The sequence below is a fragment of the Solea senegalensis genome, linkage group LG15 (genome assembly GCF_019176455.1).
Source record: "Solea senegalensis isolate Sse05_10M linkage group LG15, IFAPA_SoseM_1, whole genome shotgun sequence".
Lineage (NCBI taxonomy): Eukaryota > Metazoa > Chordata > Actinopteri > Pleuronectiformes > Soleidae > Solea > Solea senegalensis.
The window spans coordinates 14,901,006-14,919,770 of record NC_058035.1 but is presented as its reverse complement, the minus strand read 5'-3'; the positions used below and the strand labels follow the sequence as shown (position 1 = coordinate 14,919,770).

Here is an 18,765-nt window from a genome sequence, read left to right as displayed (position 1 = left end):
TTTGATTCATGTTATTTATTCGAATAAATTGCCACAAATTCATCTGTGGTTTGAAATATGCATCATTTTTTAAACTGTTAGAGATTACATGAGTGGCAAATATAATCATTTTAAATGAATCTACAGGGCTGCAACAAGTAAGTATTTTGATAGATGACTTGTCGTCGATCATTGAAACGATTAAATCGACTAATCGGGATAATTTGGCGCTGAAACATACAGAAGAGTTCTGTGTGGGAACTGCCTTGTGCGAGACAACTGAGCTGTATAAATGAGTAAGGCTGCACAATACATCCAAAATTGATAGTTAACACGATATCGACATGTATGATGAACATTGTGGAGAAGATATTTATCCCCATTTAGCAACCCCAAGTACTTGGTGGGCAGAGAAATAAGAGACCTTGTTAAACAACTGCAATGAGAGATACTGCAGTTAACATGCATCTAAACATTATGACTCACTGTATTTATTGACAAATCTGTGGCTTTTTTTGGGTCTGAACCAGCCAGTTACAGTGGAGTGTATGTGAGCGTGTGTGCCCGACAGTCAGGTTCCTGTTATCCAAAGATAAATAAGCTTGCATGATCCCGGAGCAGCTGACTCTCCTGCCATCTGCCTCAATTTGGCCCCAAAATGCTGCATTCCAGTGCAGGTCAGACCACTTTAAACTCACTGTACTCACTTTGTACGGAGCCACTCAATTGGACCATTTGCTGTGGATTACGGTGAAATTAGACATGTTTGTGGCTTTTCTGCATTCCTGGATAAGGTTTTGAGGACGGCTGAGTTAACGATGACTGATAATTCAAGGAAATATGTCTATTTTGATCATTAATAATGTCCAATGTTCAATCTGAGAAGATGTTCCTCATCCTGTATCACAGCTGAGAAGTCAATCCATCTACACCTGCAGCGGCACAGTAACAAATGCTGACCTAATTGTGTTGTGTTCTTATACTTTCTACAGTATTTTATTGTTTTATTATTTGCTTTTAGGTCTATTAGTTCTTATGTTTTTATATTTTATTTGTTTTATTTATCTCTGATGTACAGCACTTTGTTTCAGCTGTTGTTTTTAAAGTGCTTTATAAATAAAGTTGGATCAAATTGGATATATACACACACAAACACACACATACACATATACACATACATATATATACACACACACACATATATATATATACATACATACATATATACATACATACATACATACATACATACACATACATATACACATATACGTATATACACATACACACACTACATAGTTTAGTCCTACTGAGCATGTTGATAGACAATGTATCGTGCGTTTAACTGACCCACATACAGACGGCCGTCAAACTCCTGCCAGCCCAGTCCATCACATTGAAGAGGAGGAAACATGACACGGGGATGAAGTACATATCTGTAAAAACAAAAATGGAGCACAACAAAACGTGCTGCTGTTAGCGACCATCGCCACTGTGGGTATGAAAGGTGGAGCGCAGAGTGTGAGGAACGGAAGCTACTGTCAGTTTGGGTTCACAGCTGTTTGTAAGGATTCCAGCTGTGATCTTGATTCATATCAAAACATCCTGATGTACTACGTCTCTCGCTGCTTTGAAATTTTCATTCTGTGACTCCAGGTCGTGTGAAACCAAACCCCAGAATAGAATCTGTGCTCCGTGTGGGAACTTAAATCCAAATCAGGCAAACGTGTGAAATTAAAGCTTTGAAACGTTTATTTTTCCAAGCCCATCTTTCTAGGGTGAGGATTAAATATTCTCCCTGTCAACAATCTTCACATTGGGGGGAAAAAAGAAGAAAATAAAAAAGGCTTTGTGGATGACAAATGTTTGTAAAGGGGATAAAAATGTGGCACTTTTCCCCCTGAATGTTTTCCCTCTCATGTGTCTAAATTATTGGCTCACTAGGTCTGGCCAATGTGGACTAAATAAATAAAAATTGAAAAGTGATATAAAAACACACACACTGTGTGACTGTTCCCTGCTCCAACATTATCCTTCACTGCATCATCACCACACACACACACAGAATCTGTGGTTTCCTCACAGTGTTCAGCTGCTTTTACGCACACGTTTAACGTTGTCATGCTCATTAATTGCGAGTCTGAGGATGGGTCCATTGTCATTGTGTGCATGCGTGTGTGTATGAGTGACATGGAGGGAGGGACTGCTGTCATCTAGACGTCATTTCTGCACCCCCCACAGACCAAAAACAGATCCAAATTTACATTTATTCCACAAGCCATAAAAGCACTAAATGAGTTAAAATAAGCCAGTCATGCAGCTGGCCCAGTCACACCCATGGTGCAGAGCGCTAGTGTGGGTAGAAAGAGTGTTCCTTATGTTGTCTGTTGTTCTCATGTGAATATTTGCTAGTTTCTGTGATTTTTCAGCTTCATCAATGTAAATATTTTCTAGTTTCTGTGATTTTTCTGCATATTAAAAGTGTATATTTTGTAGTTTCTATGATTTCTCAGCTTCTTAAATGTGAATATTTTCTGGTTTCTTTGCTCCATATAACAAAGAAATCATTACAATTTAAACAATATGTTTGGTTTGTGGACAAAAACAAGACATTTGACAATATCATTATTTCCAGGTTTGACAAACACTGATCTATATTTCTCTAACCAGACGATTACTCGATTAATCGAGAAAATACTCAACAGATTAATCGATTATGAATATAGTCGTTAGCTTCAGCTCAAGTGAAGTGTAACAAAATGCCTTGTGATTGTGCTGCACACCCAACTGTCCCATAGGGATAATATAGTCATCTACTACTACTACTACTACTACTACTAGAATAAAAGAGTTTGGTCAAGTAAAAACATGCTCCTGAAGTGTGGCTGTGAGAGCACAGCTGTACCGTTTTCTGTTTGATGCCAACCTGAGCACGGCTTTACAGCGACAGTGCTGCGGAAAACTGCCCAACCCTAAAGACATACATACTCACCCCAGGCACTTCCATTAGCAACTGTGGACCGGACATCGGCGGTCACGGCAGGAAATGTTCCGATGGTGACGGTGAAGATGCAGCACACGGACAGAGCCATCACCCAGATCTGATTAAAGCATCAAAGATCATCATCAGTTTCATGATGGCAGGCTGCATCCACAGTAATAACGGCATGATCTGAAAACCAGTGACGTGATAAAGCCGTCCTTTCACCTGTTTGAAGATGTTAAACACAGACATGGTGGGTTTGGCCTCGTCCTCCATCAGACCCGCAGGTCGCTTCTCTGCTGGAGTTTCTGAAAAGCAAACGAACAGTTCTCTCCATTATTTTAGTAGCCATATAAAGGCAAATATCTCCCGTTTATTTAGGGTTTCTCACATGCTAGACTGGTCTCACTGGTCAGAAGGACTGAACCAAACGGACCACTGCTAAGTAAAACCTGAATATTTGAGCACACTGAATCTACCTTTTTTAAGTAAGTCCATCTTGTTTTCCTCGTCAGCAGAGGGCCTGGATCCATTACTGTCCATGTAGTACTGGAAAAACTCCTGTTACAAAACAACGACAGTGAGGCAAGTCCTCTGAGCCCGTGGAGACAAAGGACAGGAGGTCACAGACTACAGAGACATCATCGTACAGTTTGCACGGCACAAACTAAATGAGAGTGAAATGCAGTAGTGGTGGTAAAACAAATACAAACGTACTAAGAAAATAAATAAAACAAAGTCGTTTAACTCAGTGAGACAGTCTTACCATCCTGGGCAGGACGAAGTAGGACAAGATGGCCAGGAGAATGGCAACACAGGCGGTGATGAAGTAACCAAAAGCACTGTCCTGCAAGGCTGAACCACCTACACACACCAAACACATATATAATCATTAATGTTGATTTAAACAATCAGTCAATTTTAAAAACTAATCTTGTTGAATTCAGTCTTTTTACCAATACTGAAAGTTTCAATTAATCTACCAATTATACTACACTTAAAAAAACACACAAGTCATACTTGTTGAATAAGGCAAATCCATCAAAACAAGAAGCATGTAAAAAGGCTTCAATTATTATTATTCACCGTCTGACTATTGCTATATACATAGTTGCAAGTGATGTTCCCTTTGCTGATTTAATTAAAAAAAATAAAAAATCAATCTGTATATTTAGCTCTTTTAAACGTTGAACCATCAGTTTTCTCAGGCACTTACATGGACTGCCTCTCAAGTTTATTCAAATATTTGCAAACTGTGGCATTTGTTGTCGACGCCCAATGACAAGATGGTTATGAAGTTATTCAAGAGGTTAACATCTCTAATTCACACTGCATTTATTACGTCTTCATCAACAGAAACACCCCAACATCGTTTGTATGCTACATAATCCATTGAAAACAGGCCCTGCCAAGCAAAACTATCTGATCTGACCGAGGCAGCGCAGAGGAGGGTGAGGTCACGTCAAACTGCTAGACAAACAGGTTTTTTCAGCAGTAGAATTCACTTCCAAAACTTTTTGTGGGTGTTTCTTTGCATTTACGGCCGTCTCACTTGACGAGCACAATGCTAAATGACTGAATCTACACATGACTATACTGAGAAACACAGAGAGCCATGTGGAGCTGGTCAGCTTAATCAGCATTGTGTGAACTGATTTGACCATAAAGGACATTTGGATATATTTACAACTTACACACTGTGGTTTTAAGAACAATACTTTTAATACTTTGCAGCTTATTTTTCTGAAGCAGCTAACACAAAAAAAAACATATTCCTGATTCATTTTACATTACATGTCATTTAGCAGACGCTTTTATCCAAAGCGACTTACAATGGAATCAAGTACAATTAGCCAGGGGTGGAATCGAACTTGCGACCATTCTTTGGTACACAAGGTAGGGTCTTAACCACTGAGCCACTCCACCCCCATTTTAGAGGAAAAAAATTCAGTAAATGTTGCTGTTGGCCCATACTACATCCTAAAATGAGTCTGTTGTGTTGTACACCATTTCGTGACAGTATTTATGAGAGGAGACTTCCTAGTGATGTGTGTGTGAGACGTACTGGCCAGCGCACAGATCATGGAGAAAGCAGCAAAGGTGCCGGCCAGCCCCTGTCCACTCATGATGGGTGTGGTGTAGGATGCAGGCAGTATCCCTGCCAGACCGAACAGGCTGCCCTGAAGAATCGCCCCGAATGCTGGGGAGAGAAAACAATAAAAACATGTTATGGAACCAGGAAAAAGAGCCTCTAAATATCCAGTACCACCTCAAAGAGAAAGTTGACGACCTTTCTGAAAACGACATGGAACAAAGTCAATGTTTTCCGTAACTGTTGCACCGCCAGTAGATAAAAATGTGTTACACATGTTTGGGAATCCATTAGCTTCAGAAATCTGGTAACGAGTGTCCACAAAAAGGAATGTGCCAGAACAGATATGAAAGCCTCGAGGTCACAAAGTCCTCCTCTCTAAATGAAACACGATGGGTTGTTCCTTATGAAGATGTGGGGGTCAGGAACGGCCCAACAGAGAACAAGGAGGAGGATGAGCTTATCCCTGCTGCTCGTGGAGGCTTTGTAAATAAACAAGCACAGTAAGTTTACAGACTGTTCTGAAGCTCAGTGTCGTCCGACTCTGTGTGTGTGTGTGTGTGTGTGTGTGTGCATTCACTAGAGAGAGGGATTTTCCCAGCACAGAGTGGATGCAGATGATTTTGATCAACAACAAAAACAAGAAAAGAGGAAGACGCATGGAAGTCATTCATCAAAATCATTTGATTGACACAACATCACTGTAGAAGATGTTTCCTTTCTGTTTTTTAGTGAATGCAATGTGTGTTGCTGTGTCGATGGATTATAAGGCGAGGTGTTCCCCCTTCTCTAGCCTCGCTGGTGTAAATGTGGTCTGCTGCCAGGCTGTGTCACATCTGCACTTTCTTAGAAATCCTTCCACACCCACAGTAAAAACAAGAGTAATTAAAGGTGACCCCTTTTCACTCTGGTTACAGAAACAAACGGTCAACGAAGGAATAACAATCAAAGTTTGTGGGGGACGATTAATAAACCCAAGTCCATCTTATTACAGCACTGTCACAAAAAAAACCACAAGAAAAAGAGCGGATGAGGTTCAAACAGCCGAAGGGCTGTTATGTGTCCGTTTGATACAAGCTATAACTTTTCCCTCAAAGAAGATATAAAGACTTTCTGCCGTGATCACAGGCAGACGATGTTTTGTGTGTGTGAAACTCACAGTTGATGCAGATGATTTTGATCATGGTGAGGGTAAAGAAGGGCATTGGCTCAATGTCCACTTTGACGAACACAGCCGTTAGCAGGAAAACCACGAGAATGACCGTCAGGCTGCCAGAGATCCGCAGCTTCTGAGGGATCCTGAGACACACGCACACCATGTCACCAATCCAAGCACATAACCAAGAATTCACATATAAAACATGGGAAGCAAATTGGGGAAATGTGACAAAAAAAAAGAAGCGATGTAAATGTGGTTTCTATGCAAGATAGAGCTCAGAACTATTTGCAACATATAGAACTAGAAACAAGAAACAGGGGTTTTATTCTGAGAAGTTAGATGTCATTTCAACAGAAAAAGCAAAGAAAAAACAAAAATAGAAAAGTTTATGCGATGTTTGTGAGAAAAAAAAAGGGCCAGCAGAAATGAAACAGTACATATATTATAGGGAGAGACAGCGGCAGAAAAGAGATGAAGGAAAGAAAGAGTAAAGCAGAGAACATAAATAGCATTCCTTGGTGTATTTGTGCAGGGGAAGAGACGGCCGTGTTCGGGTTCCACCCAAGATCTGTCTCAATCCAACTCTGATTAAAGCAAACATATTCTAAGACCTTCACATAACAGGACTATGACATTTATAGCAGGCGTGTACGTGGGGACTGAAATGAAAGACAAGCATGAAAAATAAGGTGAAGAGTTTGCCTTGTCAACCTTCAAACCCTCCTCTTTCTCTGAGAAACTGAACATTGGTTGCACACACACACACACACACACACAGATAGAGACATCAATCTATCTATCTATCTAGGTCATTAAGTTTTAACTTTTGTGCGAACATGCGAGAGTACGACAGGGTGGATACCTCTGGTGTATGAAGGAGTTGAGGCAGGTGAAAATGAGCAGAGGCACCATGGCACACAGGGTCATCACATTGTTAAACTTCGACTCCAGGACATTGCGAGTGTCTCCCCCCATCGCTGTCACGTTGGCCGTCTCGTTGAACGAGAGACCGGTGGGCGAGTCCTTCAGTCTGCTGGTGAAGTACTGGAGAAACAAAAGGGGTGGACATTTCTTCATCGTCGTCATCATCATGATGATGTTTCAACAGAAACGGCTAACATGGGACGGAATTCATATGAATTGAAAAAGTTAGTGTCATATAGCTGCTTTAGGCTGTATTTGTTTCTGCTAGGTGACAAAAAATAAACAAAAATAATGAACTAAAAACGCATTATTTCATGTTGCATGGTTAGGGTAAGATCGCCTTGCTTTTGGGTATACAACCAAAGTATTGAGTTGTGTAACTGAGTTAAGTGCTGCAAGCTGTTGTGACTGCAGCCCAAGGGCAGGACCACATTATCTCTCCCAGGAAAATTAAACTGAAATCCACTTTTTAAGAGGTTTAACCCTTTAAGACTCAAAGAGAATGGTGAGGGATCAGAGGAATCCACCTGGATGGGGTCAGGTCGGCCATCCTGAGTGAAACCAGGTGGTTTTGAAAGGAAAGGTAAATAAACAATCTTTGTTTGCTTGTTTTTTTTTTTTTTTTTTTAAGTTAAATGGAGTGGACCACAGGACCACCAACAGGGCTCATTCCAGAGGATTACAACTTTGTTTACCATTGTTGCAGTCATGAAGAAATTCCATGGTAAGAGGGTTCCCAGACCCAGGATGAAGAAAATGATCCATACTGCATTGTATCTGGGAAAGAAAAGAAGAAAAAGAATGCTCACAAAAGGACATCAAATAAGCTGAAATAGTTGAAATATGTGTTCAACTATATGTAATCAATAAACTATTTATCAATTTATCCAAAACTAGAGATGGGCATGAATATTCTATCATTTGTATGAATATGGAAGGTCACTCATTTAATCTGACTATACATGAGTATATTTAAAAGATACATTGTTAAGAGACTGATGATTCTATCTCTTATTCATCTTGGCCACACGACAAAGCTTTGCTTTTACTCTAGGTCTAAGTGCTACAGGATGTATGGAGTCACTGTAGGTTTACATTTTTATTTTGTTTTAAAATCTGTGTTTTCCGGAGAATTTCCTCTGACCGCTCAGGTGATTCAGACGCACAGGGTGTTCACAAATGCTGAGAATTCAACCTGGTTTCCATGTTAAGTCTATTTACAGTTTTGCATCAACTAGCATTTTTTGTATCCAAAACTCTTGTGTTCACCCTAAAGCTGATAGTGAAAACTTGAATTAGCAAAAATAGATCTTCACTGAAACAAAAGACAGATTCTCTTACTTGTCCTGCGGTGCGCTGCTGGCCGTCATGGTTGTTGTTTGTAAGGTTAAGACACGTGTTCAGTCAAGAGATGGTTCGGGGGCAGCAGCGAGTCTGAAATACACAGATAACAAACGTGTCTTCAACTCTTCAAATGTCTGTGCCTAAGAGACATTTTTATCATCGTCTGCCATCTGTCTCTCTACTCATCATACGTCATTACCATTATATTTTCAAGCACCACTGTCATGTATGGACTGAACACAGCAATTTAATAATTGGCTGCATAATGTAATTTGAACTGAAAACAATGACAATGAACCAATTCAGCATCAGATATGGTGGCTGCATATCAACAGTGGTAAAAAAAAAACTCAAACTTTATAATAAAGGGCTCCAACAATTTCAGCAAATAATTGACAATTCAATTTGTGTAATAAAGTCAAGTTGTTGGCTTTCAGTTTTTTAAATGTGAATATTTCCAGGTTTCTTTGCTCCTCTATGACTTAAAACTGAATGTCTGGTTTTATGTACAAAACAAATAATGAAATTACAAGTCTGTGCACACAAACAAGGAATTTGACTTGGTTCCACTTTTCTCTTTAAAACAACAAACGGAGAACAAAATTCATCTACAATGAAAATAATAACTGGTTGCAGACATACTAACAACTTGACTTCCAAAGGTTTGTGCCACAGTCTTTACAGTTCTACAAAAAATGCCATCAATGGTTACAACAGACCGTATAAAAACTTACTTGCAGTAGAGTACAACTAGCGGGAAAAAATGGCCCCTCTTTTCTCTGGTCAGATCCAACTGATAGAAAGACTGAACAAGCTCTATGTGCTTCAATTTATACCATACACAGATTTGGTCAGTTGACATACCACTGTCTACAGCACATTGAACCCGCCCCTCTTTGCATCTCAGTGCTCGTCCATCCCTCCCCTCTTCCCTTTATCTCAAAACAGTCCATCAAACCTCTTCTACACATCCTTAGTTATTATGTGCGATTGCTCTCTGACATATAAACATCAACACCCACTCCACAGTTGTCAAATCTGTTCCTGAAGAAATGACGTTTGAGAACGAAACATTTGTGTGTGTGTGTGTGTGTGTGTGTGTGTGTGTGTGTGTGTGTATGTGTGTGTGTGTGTGTGTGTGTGTGTGTGTGTGTGTGTGTGTGTGAATTCAGAGGAGAAAAAATGATGGGATGCATCTCAAATTGTTTTTGTCTCCACTGTTTTTCAGTGTGCGGCTTTTATACTTTTATCTGTTCTGAAGCCGTTGACATTTTGAAAAATAGCATGACAGAAATGTTTGGTCATGCCGCCCAGCACTGCATCATTCTAATAGTGTATCAAGCGTGAACCTTCTCAGATGCTGAAACAGCCCAGGAATCATGTCCTCCACGCTCTGTCACACACTGTTGCCCAACTCTGTCTCAAGTTATTTCTCCTCATGTAATCCCCAGCTGAAAAGACTGCTGTGGCCTCCAGCTGGCTCTGCCTGATGCAACAGATCTGTCTCAACTATTCACGTCTTCTTTGTGGGTCAAATGACTAATGATGAGTGCATGCAGAGGGACATGGTTCTGTTTCAGAACCAGAACCGCAGTGCAATTACTGGGCTCCCTCTCACTCTGGTCCAGGCGTTGACTGAAGCCTGTGTTGGTTCTCAGTGCTCTAAGAAATACTGACAGATTTTAGGCAAAACCTCGATAAAAAAAAATATATATGTGTGTTTGCATTCATATTGATATACATTGAACGTTTGTTGTACTTCTATATTGAAGAATTATATCAGTGGCCCAGCCCTACCCGTGTTTTCTTCATCAACATAATCAATTTCATATGATGGCACCTTTCACAGAAATAAAATTCATTAGCTATTAAAAAATATTAAAATTTAGAGATCAAAACATTAAAAAGGGAAAACCTAGGCAAAAAAAAGAAACGGGGAAAAAAAGACAATCTATAAAAACAGAGTAACAAAAAGACAAGTCTTCAATTAAATCTACTTATTGTTTGTATGCAAGTAGCATAACTTGGAGAAGGCAATTTTTTAATGATATGTTTGGAGGGACTTAGGTTATCATTCAAAGAAGCAATAGTTACGAGTTTTGTGGTGGTTCATTGCCACTAAGTGACCTTGGCAGAGGTTTGTGCTCAGAGTGTTTCTCTAGTTCTCTATTCGGTTTTATTTTACAATTATTCCCACACTGTTTTTTTTCACACCATTGCTCCCTTTTTTCCTGGCGTCATTTGCTCAGGATCTGATGGAAGACATGCGCTCAGATGACTGTGTGACACCTTGCCTAAACAGAGAAACTCGACAAAAGTCTCTTAAAAACAACACACAACAGACCATTTTGGCGACAAAACAAGCTAAACAGCACAAGTCAAGTCAAGGCTGTCTCAGTGGATACATGGACCCTCATGATGGATCTGAAGGAAAAACAATAATGGAATGTCACCTTTAAAACATTTTTAGCGGGTAGGCTGTGGAGTTATTGAATACCACGACAGTGCTATGATTGGATTATCGGTCTGCTTGTTCTCATGCAGGTCAGTTATGTGACACACTTTCATTCCAATGTTTTCTCTCAGGGAAGGGAGGAAGACAACAGTGGGAAAAAAATACAAAGGTTTTTGATGCTTTGGAAATACAATTCAATGTATGAGGCAGAGTTAAGGGATTTCAGGCTGAGTTATGACAAGCGTATCGATATTTTTTTGTATTTTGACAACAATGATAATAAGTCAATATACTTTAATTGTCAAAATACAAAACAATATCGATACCCTTGTCATAACAGCCTGAAATCCCTTAACTCTGGCTCATACATTGAATTGTATTTCCAAAGCATGGACACAAAGGAAAACAAAAATCAAAGTAATGAAATACAGTGTAGAAACATTTTATAAAACATTTAGATGCTCCACTGCAAGTTAAACTGTGCAAGCAAGAGCAAATAATACAATAATTCAAAGAATAAATTGCAGAGGCTGGTGTCCCCTTGTTTTCTCCCTCTTAACATACCCATGTGTGGCTAACCTGTGTGACAAAGAGGATGCTAGTGAAGGGTCATGTGATCACGTAGGTCCACAAGTGGTCATGTGACCACGTGTGGGTTTTTTGCAAAGTCATTTAAATACTCAATAACATCAACTTGCACATGTTTCAGTCACGACATTATCTCAGAGAATACATCTCGCCCATCCCTAGTTATGACTGTCAACAGGAAAACTCCACATAGATGTAAACATGCTAAACTTGGACAGTTACAACTTTCTAACATTTGCAAAGCAGCTTGTGTTTAATCCTCTTCATTGACAGATTTTGGCAAGCAAATAACCTATACTGTGTAGGGCTGGGCAGTAATTTGATAACAATGTCAATATCATTTTCATCAATAGCAATGCAACAGAGGTTCAATCTATAACAGTTTTATATCTTCTGCACAACATTTAATGCACATACATGCTATGAATGTTTTGCCTCAGATTTGTTTGTTTGACAAGCAACAGTTGTTTTCTGTCCTCAAAGAAGTTTAAAACCACTATCACCCAAGAGCAAAACTCCATCTTTAACTAGCGCGACTAAGACGCCAAAAAAAAAAACTTGTACATCGCACTTATGACTAGCACTTAATAGTTTGTTCTACTTGAAGCTCTTACTTACTTCTAGCTCTTATATGTACCCAAAAGTTTAAATGCACTTTTGTAAGTCGCTTTGGATAAAAGCGTCTGCTAAATGACATGTAATGTAATGTAGCGCGCACACACACACACACACACACACACACACACACACACACACAATTAGGTAAAGTGCCTCTAAGCCATACCACATGAACTGGGCCTGATTGAGAGACGACTGTCTGTGAGAATGGTCTGTAAGGTTAGGTATGCGAGATGGGACAAAGGTCCAACAGATAGAATACTATATGTTAAACAGCAAGCATGTGCTTACTTAAACAGATTTTTACCACAACACTACGCATACACTGCGTGAACCTGAATGATAAGTCAGCAAGCCCAAGATGCCGAGCCATCGCTGATGTGTCTTGGTCAGGTTCTAGAGGTTCAAGCATCTGCAGTACATAGTTTGACCACTAGAGAGCCACACTGAAAAGGGCCTCTGCAGACCCACCTGGGGGAGCATGTGTGTTGACAGCAGCAGCTATTTCACTGACAACTCTCCAACTGTGTAACATATATTCTTCTCCCACAGAACAGCTAAGATGATGTGTATAGTGAAGCATGCACATCAATATATAGGATTTATGGATATATTGGACCTTGTATTATATCTGTTCGATCTCTGATCCAGTGATTTTGACCATTATCGGACCAATAACGAGTATCATATCGGCTCATCTCTAGTTTGAATGTCAATAATGTTTATATTTAAATGTTACACACTACCGTTTTAAATTTGACATGTTAATAGAAAATCTCAGCCAATTAACTACTTCTGGTTTTTTTTTTAGCTGTCCGTCCTCTAAAACACTGAAGCATGATGTCTTGGCAAATATGAACAATGCAAAGATATGTGAACAAACTACAAATAAGAAATTTAAGTGAACTCAGCTGACCTTCTGTACAGCTGCCCTGAATTAACTCAAACCTTCCTCCTGCCCCACAGTGACTTAAACTTGGTGCTCGCTCCAGCATAATTAAACACATCAAAAGAGAGGATTACAGCTGCCGGTGCCACTACTACAGGTGGTCTACAAGTGTGTATTGTCGATGTTGTGTGTGAATTATTTGAACAGTAGATCAAAATAATGGACAGCCTTCAGATTTTTCCATCATGGTAGAAATAAAATCCCTTAAATGACGGAGAATTCTCAGTTAACACGCAACCCCAGTATTATGCATCTTCCAGGAGGAGATCTGAAAATGTCACCATATCCAACTTTTAATGTAACAAGGCCAGCTATTAACTCAGCACAACATTAAAACTTACCGAAATGCCAAAGTCAATATTCAACTCACAGTTTAGGACAACTTTATTATTTCAGACTTGGCAAGCTCTGAAAACCCCCAAGACAGATTAGTATTTTCACAGAACTGGGATTGCCTTTATTCTCTCTTCCACTGTTATCATGACATAGTCAGATCTTGATGCAACCGGATTTTAATTTACTAATTTTTAATCCTCACAAAGTTAAAGGTAATTCATAGAAAGTAGTATAATATCCTCACCTAGTTCCAGATTGTGGTATAGTGCCCCCATCTCAACCGAACGTGTCACAAGCCAGCTGGCAAAGATGCCTGATGTGGGCATGGCGCACACACACGCACACGCACACACACACAAACACGCACACACACACTTAGGTTTGGCATCGGCCTGACACTAACCTCCTCTTAGTGACATCCAAATCCGTTTCGTCTAGTGACATGAAAGGTGAAAAAAATATACTGTACTTGACAAAAAGAAAAGGAGCAATTTTGTCTAATCTAGCTGCCATCTTGTTGTGAAAGTTGTCAGTTTAACTTTGTGACTACTTAAGACTGCAGCCAATGATCGATTGACATTTGATGATGATCAAAACTTGAAACATTTTGTCCACAGACCAAGGCTTTTCAGTTTACTATACTAATACTTCTGAGAATGTTAACATACAGTTTTCAGCAAGCATCCGATGACTCCACAGTTCCAAGTTCTTTATAGCAGTTAAGCTCTTGGTGGCTCCTGTGAAAGTGCAATTTCACTAACGTGTAATTCGCTAAATCCACCGGTGTACAAGCCTTCTCTTGCTTTAGGCATAGAGAGGTTAATAATGAACTAACAATAACAAACAACAAGGTGGTATACTTAACTCGAGGCTCTTTGTTCCTTTCATGTTGAAAATGTATTTTTCCTTTTAACTATAGCTGAACGTCTTTAATAAAAACATCACCATTGATTTGCATATTCTTCAACATTACCACTGTAGCTATGAACTAAAGATACAACACCAGTCTGTCAACATTACATTTTAGTATCAGCTCAACTCGCTTGGAACCTCGCAGAGCAGGTACTAAAGCACTGTACAATGGAAAAGTGCCAAATGAATCACTTCTTATCTGATGATGTACTTTGATCTTGGTGTAACGTCCTGTATACTCACTGGTCTGGCAGTTAAGCTATGAAACGATGTTTTTTTCCTCTCTCTCTCAGTTCAACCGAGAAAGTCAACAATATGAACACCTCACAGCCGCTCTTTTGTGGGATATAAGGTTCATTAACACAGCACACCGTACTGAAGGTTTTCCACAGAGCAAATTAATTGCAACAACTCTACTACAACAATGCGTACGGGGAATATCTGCCAAATAACCTTACATTTTACATAGAAATACAAAACTTGATGGTTTTTGAGAGATGTCAAAACCTGAAGATGTCCCTTTTTTTAGATGTGTGTCTGAAAATATGGTAATCATGCTTTGCAAACGTGGGATGTAATCATTGTATAAATAAGAGCAGGGAACAGGAAAAAACAGTCGCCAGGCACTAATGACAGCAACATGCAGGTCAGACAGCAGGAAACACTGCTGTCCATTGTTTGTAATTGTTTCGAAAGGTGTAGATGAAGAGCTGAATAATGACATGACAGAAGCAACTCCACTGACTGCACAGCACTGATGAATTAGACCAGGGACAGGACTCAAGTTACTTGCTTCAATCAGCCTGAAGGGGTGCTAACAAATGACACATGTCTCTTGATTGGAGCATAGCACTGGATAGCTTTGAAAATCAGGCGGGGACACTTACTCCTTTACAACAGTTGCTAATATGCTCTCAGCAGGAGGCCAATGATGCTGTCACGTCAGCTGTTAAATGGAAACAAACCCACTACTCTGGTACACTCATCTTTCTTCAGGGTCAGGAGAGTGGCAAACAGTACTGGCATGTGAGGAATCCCTGACTCACTCATAGCACACTAGATCTTTTTAAACAATACCAGAAACCTTTCATGTATACACAACAAAGTGAACTACATTCACTGCACACAGGTAAAATGAAAAACACGTGAGCCACATGGCACAAGCAGTGTCTGAGCTGCCCATTAACACCACACTTCTGCTTTGAGTCATCACTAACAAGCTTGAAATGCTTTCAAGTCATTTTTCTGCAACTTTTTCTGCCATCAGGTCCTGTGATTCAACAACTAACCACATGCTACCACTGCAAATTTCATTACAGCCACTCACGCACATGCTTTCTCTGAAGGCAGCAGAAGCACACACACACACACACACACACACAAACACGTCCCATGATTTCCCACCATGGTGTACTTGAAATAAAGCATTTGATTTCTTTGTTGTGTGGAGCAAAGAAATCAGAAAACGATCACATTTAAGATGCTGAAAAAAATAGAATCCTGTAACAATTAATCAGGTGCTTCAATTAAGTAGATTTTCAAATATTAATCACAATTTCATTCACTAACAGTAAATCTTCTAGCTGGCATTCACATGATATTACAGCTGAAATTGCCAATGACATGAACCATCAATTATTTCTGTTATTAAATAAATACTTGACAATTTTTCAAGTAAAATAGTGAAAATGTCAATTTATTTTTTTAAATAAAGACTCAATGTCCATATGCCCCGGAGTGTCCTCAACACAAGTTCCACACGGTTGAACACGACACAATGTGGACCAACTGGTCAGAGTTGACACCATATTACAATGTCTCTGTGATCTGCTGAACTCTGGTGCCCACGTTCACCACAACCAAGTCTTGTAATTAAAGTACAAATAATTTACCGTACTTAAGTACAGCATTAATGTATTGGGATTTTGATATTTATATTTCTAGCAACTTTTACTCCAACAAATTTCCCCTAACCATCTTTGTTACCACCATATAAAATCAGAATAAGAAGAGTTGGTAAATGGTTTGTATTAATAAGCTGCTTTACACTACAGTTTTGCCATTCACTCCCACATTCATACAGCACATCGTTTACATCAGGGGTGTCAAACTCATTTTTGTTCAGGGGCCACATACAGCACAATTTGACAATTTGAAGTGGGCCGTACCAGTAAAAATAGTAAAATAATAGCATAATAACCTATGAACAACAAGAACTCCTTTGTTTTTTCTCCTTTGTTTTACATTTAATGAAGGATATTTTTACAAAACATGACATTTCTTGAGAAATATAAGTGCAATTTCAACAATATCATGCCTGAACTTATTATTTACACATCACATCTGGATCTATAAAGGCACAAACATTTAGTCACTGGTATCTGGAAGTGAAAAACATTGTATTTGACATTACGTTTAGATTGTAATCGTAGTGTGAAATTTTAACAAATTCATCCTATGGGCCGGATTGGACCCTCTGGCGGGCGAGTTCTGGCCCCCGGGCTGTATGTTTGACACCCCTGGTTTACATGCAGCTCATTTTCTATCACACCCATTCACACTCTGCACTGGGCTTAAATGCAGTCAGGATAAAGACTAACACTTTCTGGGACTGTATGTCACTGGGGACTTTTTCCTTTGATTTGTGTGTGGTGATCTTTATGCTTGTGGTTCCTGTGACTGTCCGAGACAAAACAAACTGATGGAATTCAAACAGAGTTTCCTCAAACATTGCCTACCACAAATTGCCCTTTGTTCCCTCATGGTGTTTTGGGGAAATAAAACAAAGCAACTCAAATACTTTTAACTTTAGTAAGTGAACATTTTGTTACATTTCTCGTATGTGTAAGTGAATAGTTTGTAGTTGTGTATTGCTGATGGAAGTAATCAAGCATCCTGTGGAGATACAAGTATGCAAATTAAGCAAAAAACGACAATACATTTTGCTTTTCATAGTGAGAAATTGTTCGTTTTCTCTCATTACATATAATATTTTGTAGTTTTGTACTGTTGGTGGAGCTAAACAAGTAATGAAGGGACACTTTTTTTTAAATTACGCAAAACACATGTCATTTTGTGCCAACACAAATGTGTGACAACAGCGTGACTATGATCAAACCTGTAACGGAACAGTGGCAGAAGAATCACGCTTCTTCACGTTGGCGCTAAATTTAACTTCCACCAGATACGGTGAACAAAGGAGGACACACGCGTTGCCGTTCGTCCTGTGACAAAGAACGAGATCGGGACCGCGTCCTTTCTGTTCTATCTCTCAGGAGAAATCAAAAGACACCGAGGCTGAAAGTTAAAAATGGACAACAACGGGCCATGTGGGTGACAGAGGAGGCAAAAGCCATGTGCCAGGGTTACCCGCGCTGACATTATTCAAGCACATCCGTCTTCCCGGGTTAGTCTGGACAGAGAAACTTGACAGATGCTCCTGTGTGTTTAGTTTGCGGTGTTTAAATTAAGACAGAAAACGTGTCCTACCTTAACAGAAAGAGTGGGTGAAGGTTGAAAGAGCCTGGACAAGTCTGTGTCCTCACAGTTCTGCTGTAGTGCGTGTGTGGCTGTAACGGCTACGTCTCGCGGTGCCGCGGCTGATCTAAACTCCGCCCACATTCACGTGTGTGTGGACACTACACGTGGGTCGTCGGTTTGTGTATGGACGGTACGGTGGAGACCCACCAATGTCCCCCACCAATACTTGGAGAAAGGCAGAGTATCCCTGTCAATATGAGAGACAAGGAAATGTGTAAGTGTGCTGTGACACGAGAGCGAGCAAGCCGATTTTACGAGCGTCAGTGAACATCACAGCCGAGTCACAAATGCGATGAGGGAGGTTATGTTCAGGTGATGTTCTGTTCTGTTCTGACAGTCCAGAACTTCTTCACACAAGCAAATATTCTTGTCTCCCCCTTTCTCTCTGACATCCACTACGTAATACACCACGTAATTCTGTCCATGTGCACTCATTTTCTTCTTTTACAGACAAAAAAAGAGGCATATCAGCACTCAGCAGGCCACATCAAAGTAGTGTCCCTACTCTCTTAAAATGGCAGGTATCATTTATTGCATCACTACTGTCTGACAGTGTTTGATTTGTCTGACGTCCCTGAAGGCATCTTCGAGCGTGTACTCTACAGAGGCGGGGGAAAAATGTTATCAAATTTAGAAGTGGGAAGACATTCAAATGTCATGTGCTCCCCATTGATATTTGAATGTGTAACAACTATCCACAACTAAATGCAGTTGTCATTGTGAGTGATATACACATACATCTCTCTTGTGATTTATGTAGTTTTAGATCATCATATACACTCAAAGAAAACAAATCCATGGCACTACATCACATTATTTTCCATGATTGGGAGCATCACTCACAATGGCCTGATATATTTTAAAAACACTCATTGGTGAATATGGA

General features: G+C 39.7%; 1 protein-coding gene across 3 annotated transcripts in view; it reads right to left on the bottom strand.

Annotated features, from left to right (window-relative positions):
• The window catches only part of LOC122781996 (equilibrative nucleoside transporter 1-like), a 35,467-nt gene that overhangs the window by 3,144 nt on the left and 13,558 nt on the right, over positions 1-18,765 (bottom strand). The window contains exons 1-11 of one of the 3 annotated variants that reach the window (XM_044046156.1): positions 17,829-18,083; positions 8,479-8,571; positions 7,833-7,914; positions 7,076-7,257; positions 6,214-6,353; positions 5,028-5,162; positions 3,729-3,826; positions 3,442-3,523; positions 3,188-3,270; positions 2,972-3,080; positions 1,330-1,415 (exon numbers count right to left, since the gene is read on the bottom strand). In XM_044046156.1, the coding sequence (XP_043902091.1) occupies positions 1,330-1,415; positions 2,972-3,080; positions 3,188-3,270; positions 3,442-3,523; positions 3,729-3,826; positions 5,028-5,162; positions 6,214-6,353; positions 7,076-7,257; positions 7,833-7,914; positions 8,479-8,507 (1,026 nt within the window). In that variant the 5' untranslated portion in view covers positions 8,508-8,571; positions 17,829-18,083. Of the gene's footprint in view, positions 1-1,329; positions 1,416-2,971; positions 3,081-3,187; positions 3,271-3,441; positions 3,524-3,728; positions 3,827-5,027; positions 5,163-6,213; positions 6,354-7,075; positions 7,258-7,832; positions 7,915-8,478; positions 8,572-9,215; positions 9,327-17,828; positions 18,084-18,765 lie in introns of those variants that run through there. The other 2 variants (XM_044046157.1, XM_044046158.1) reach the window with 2 other exon arrangements.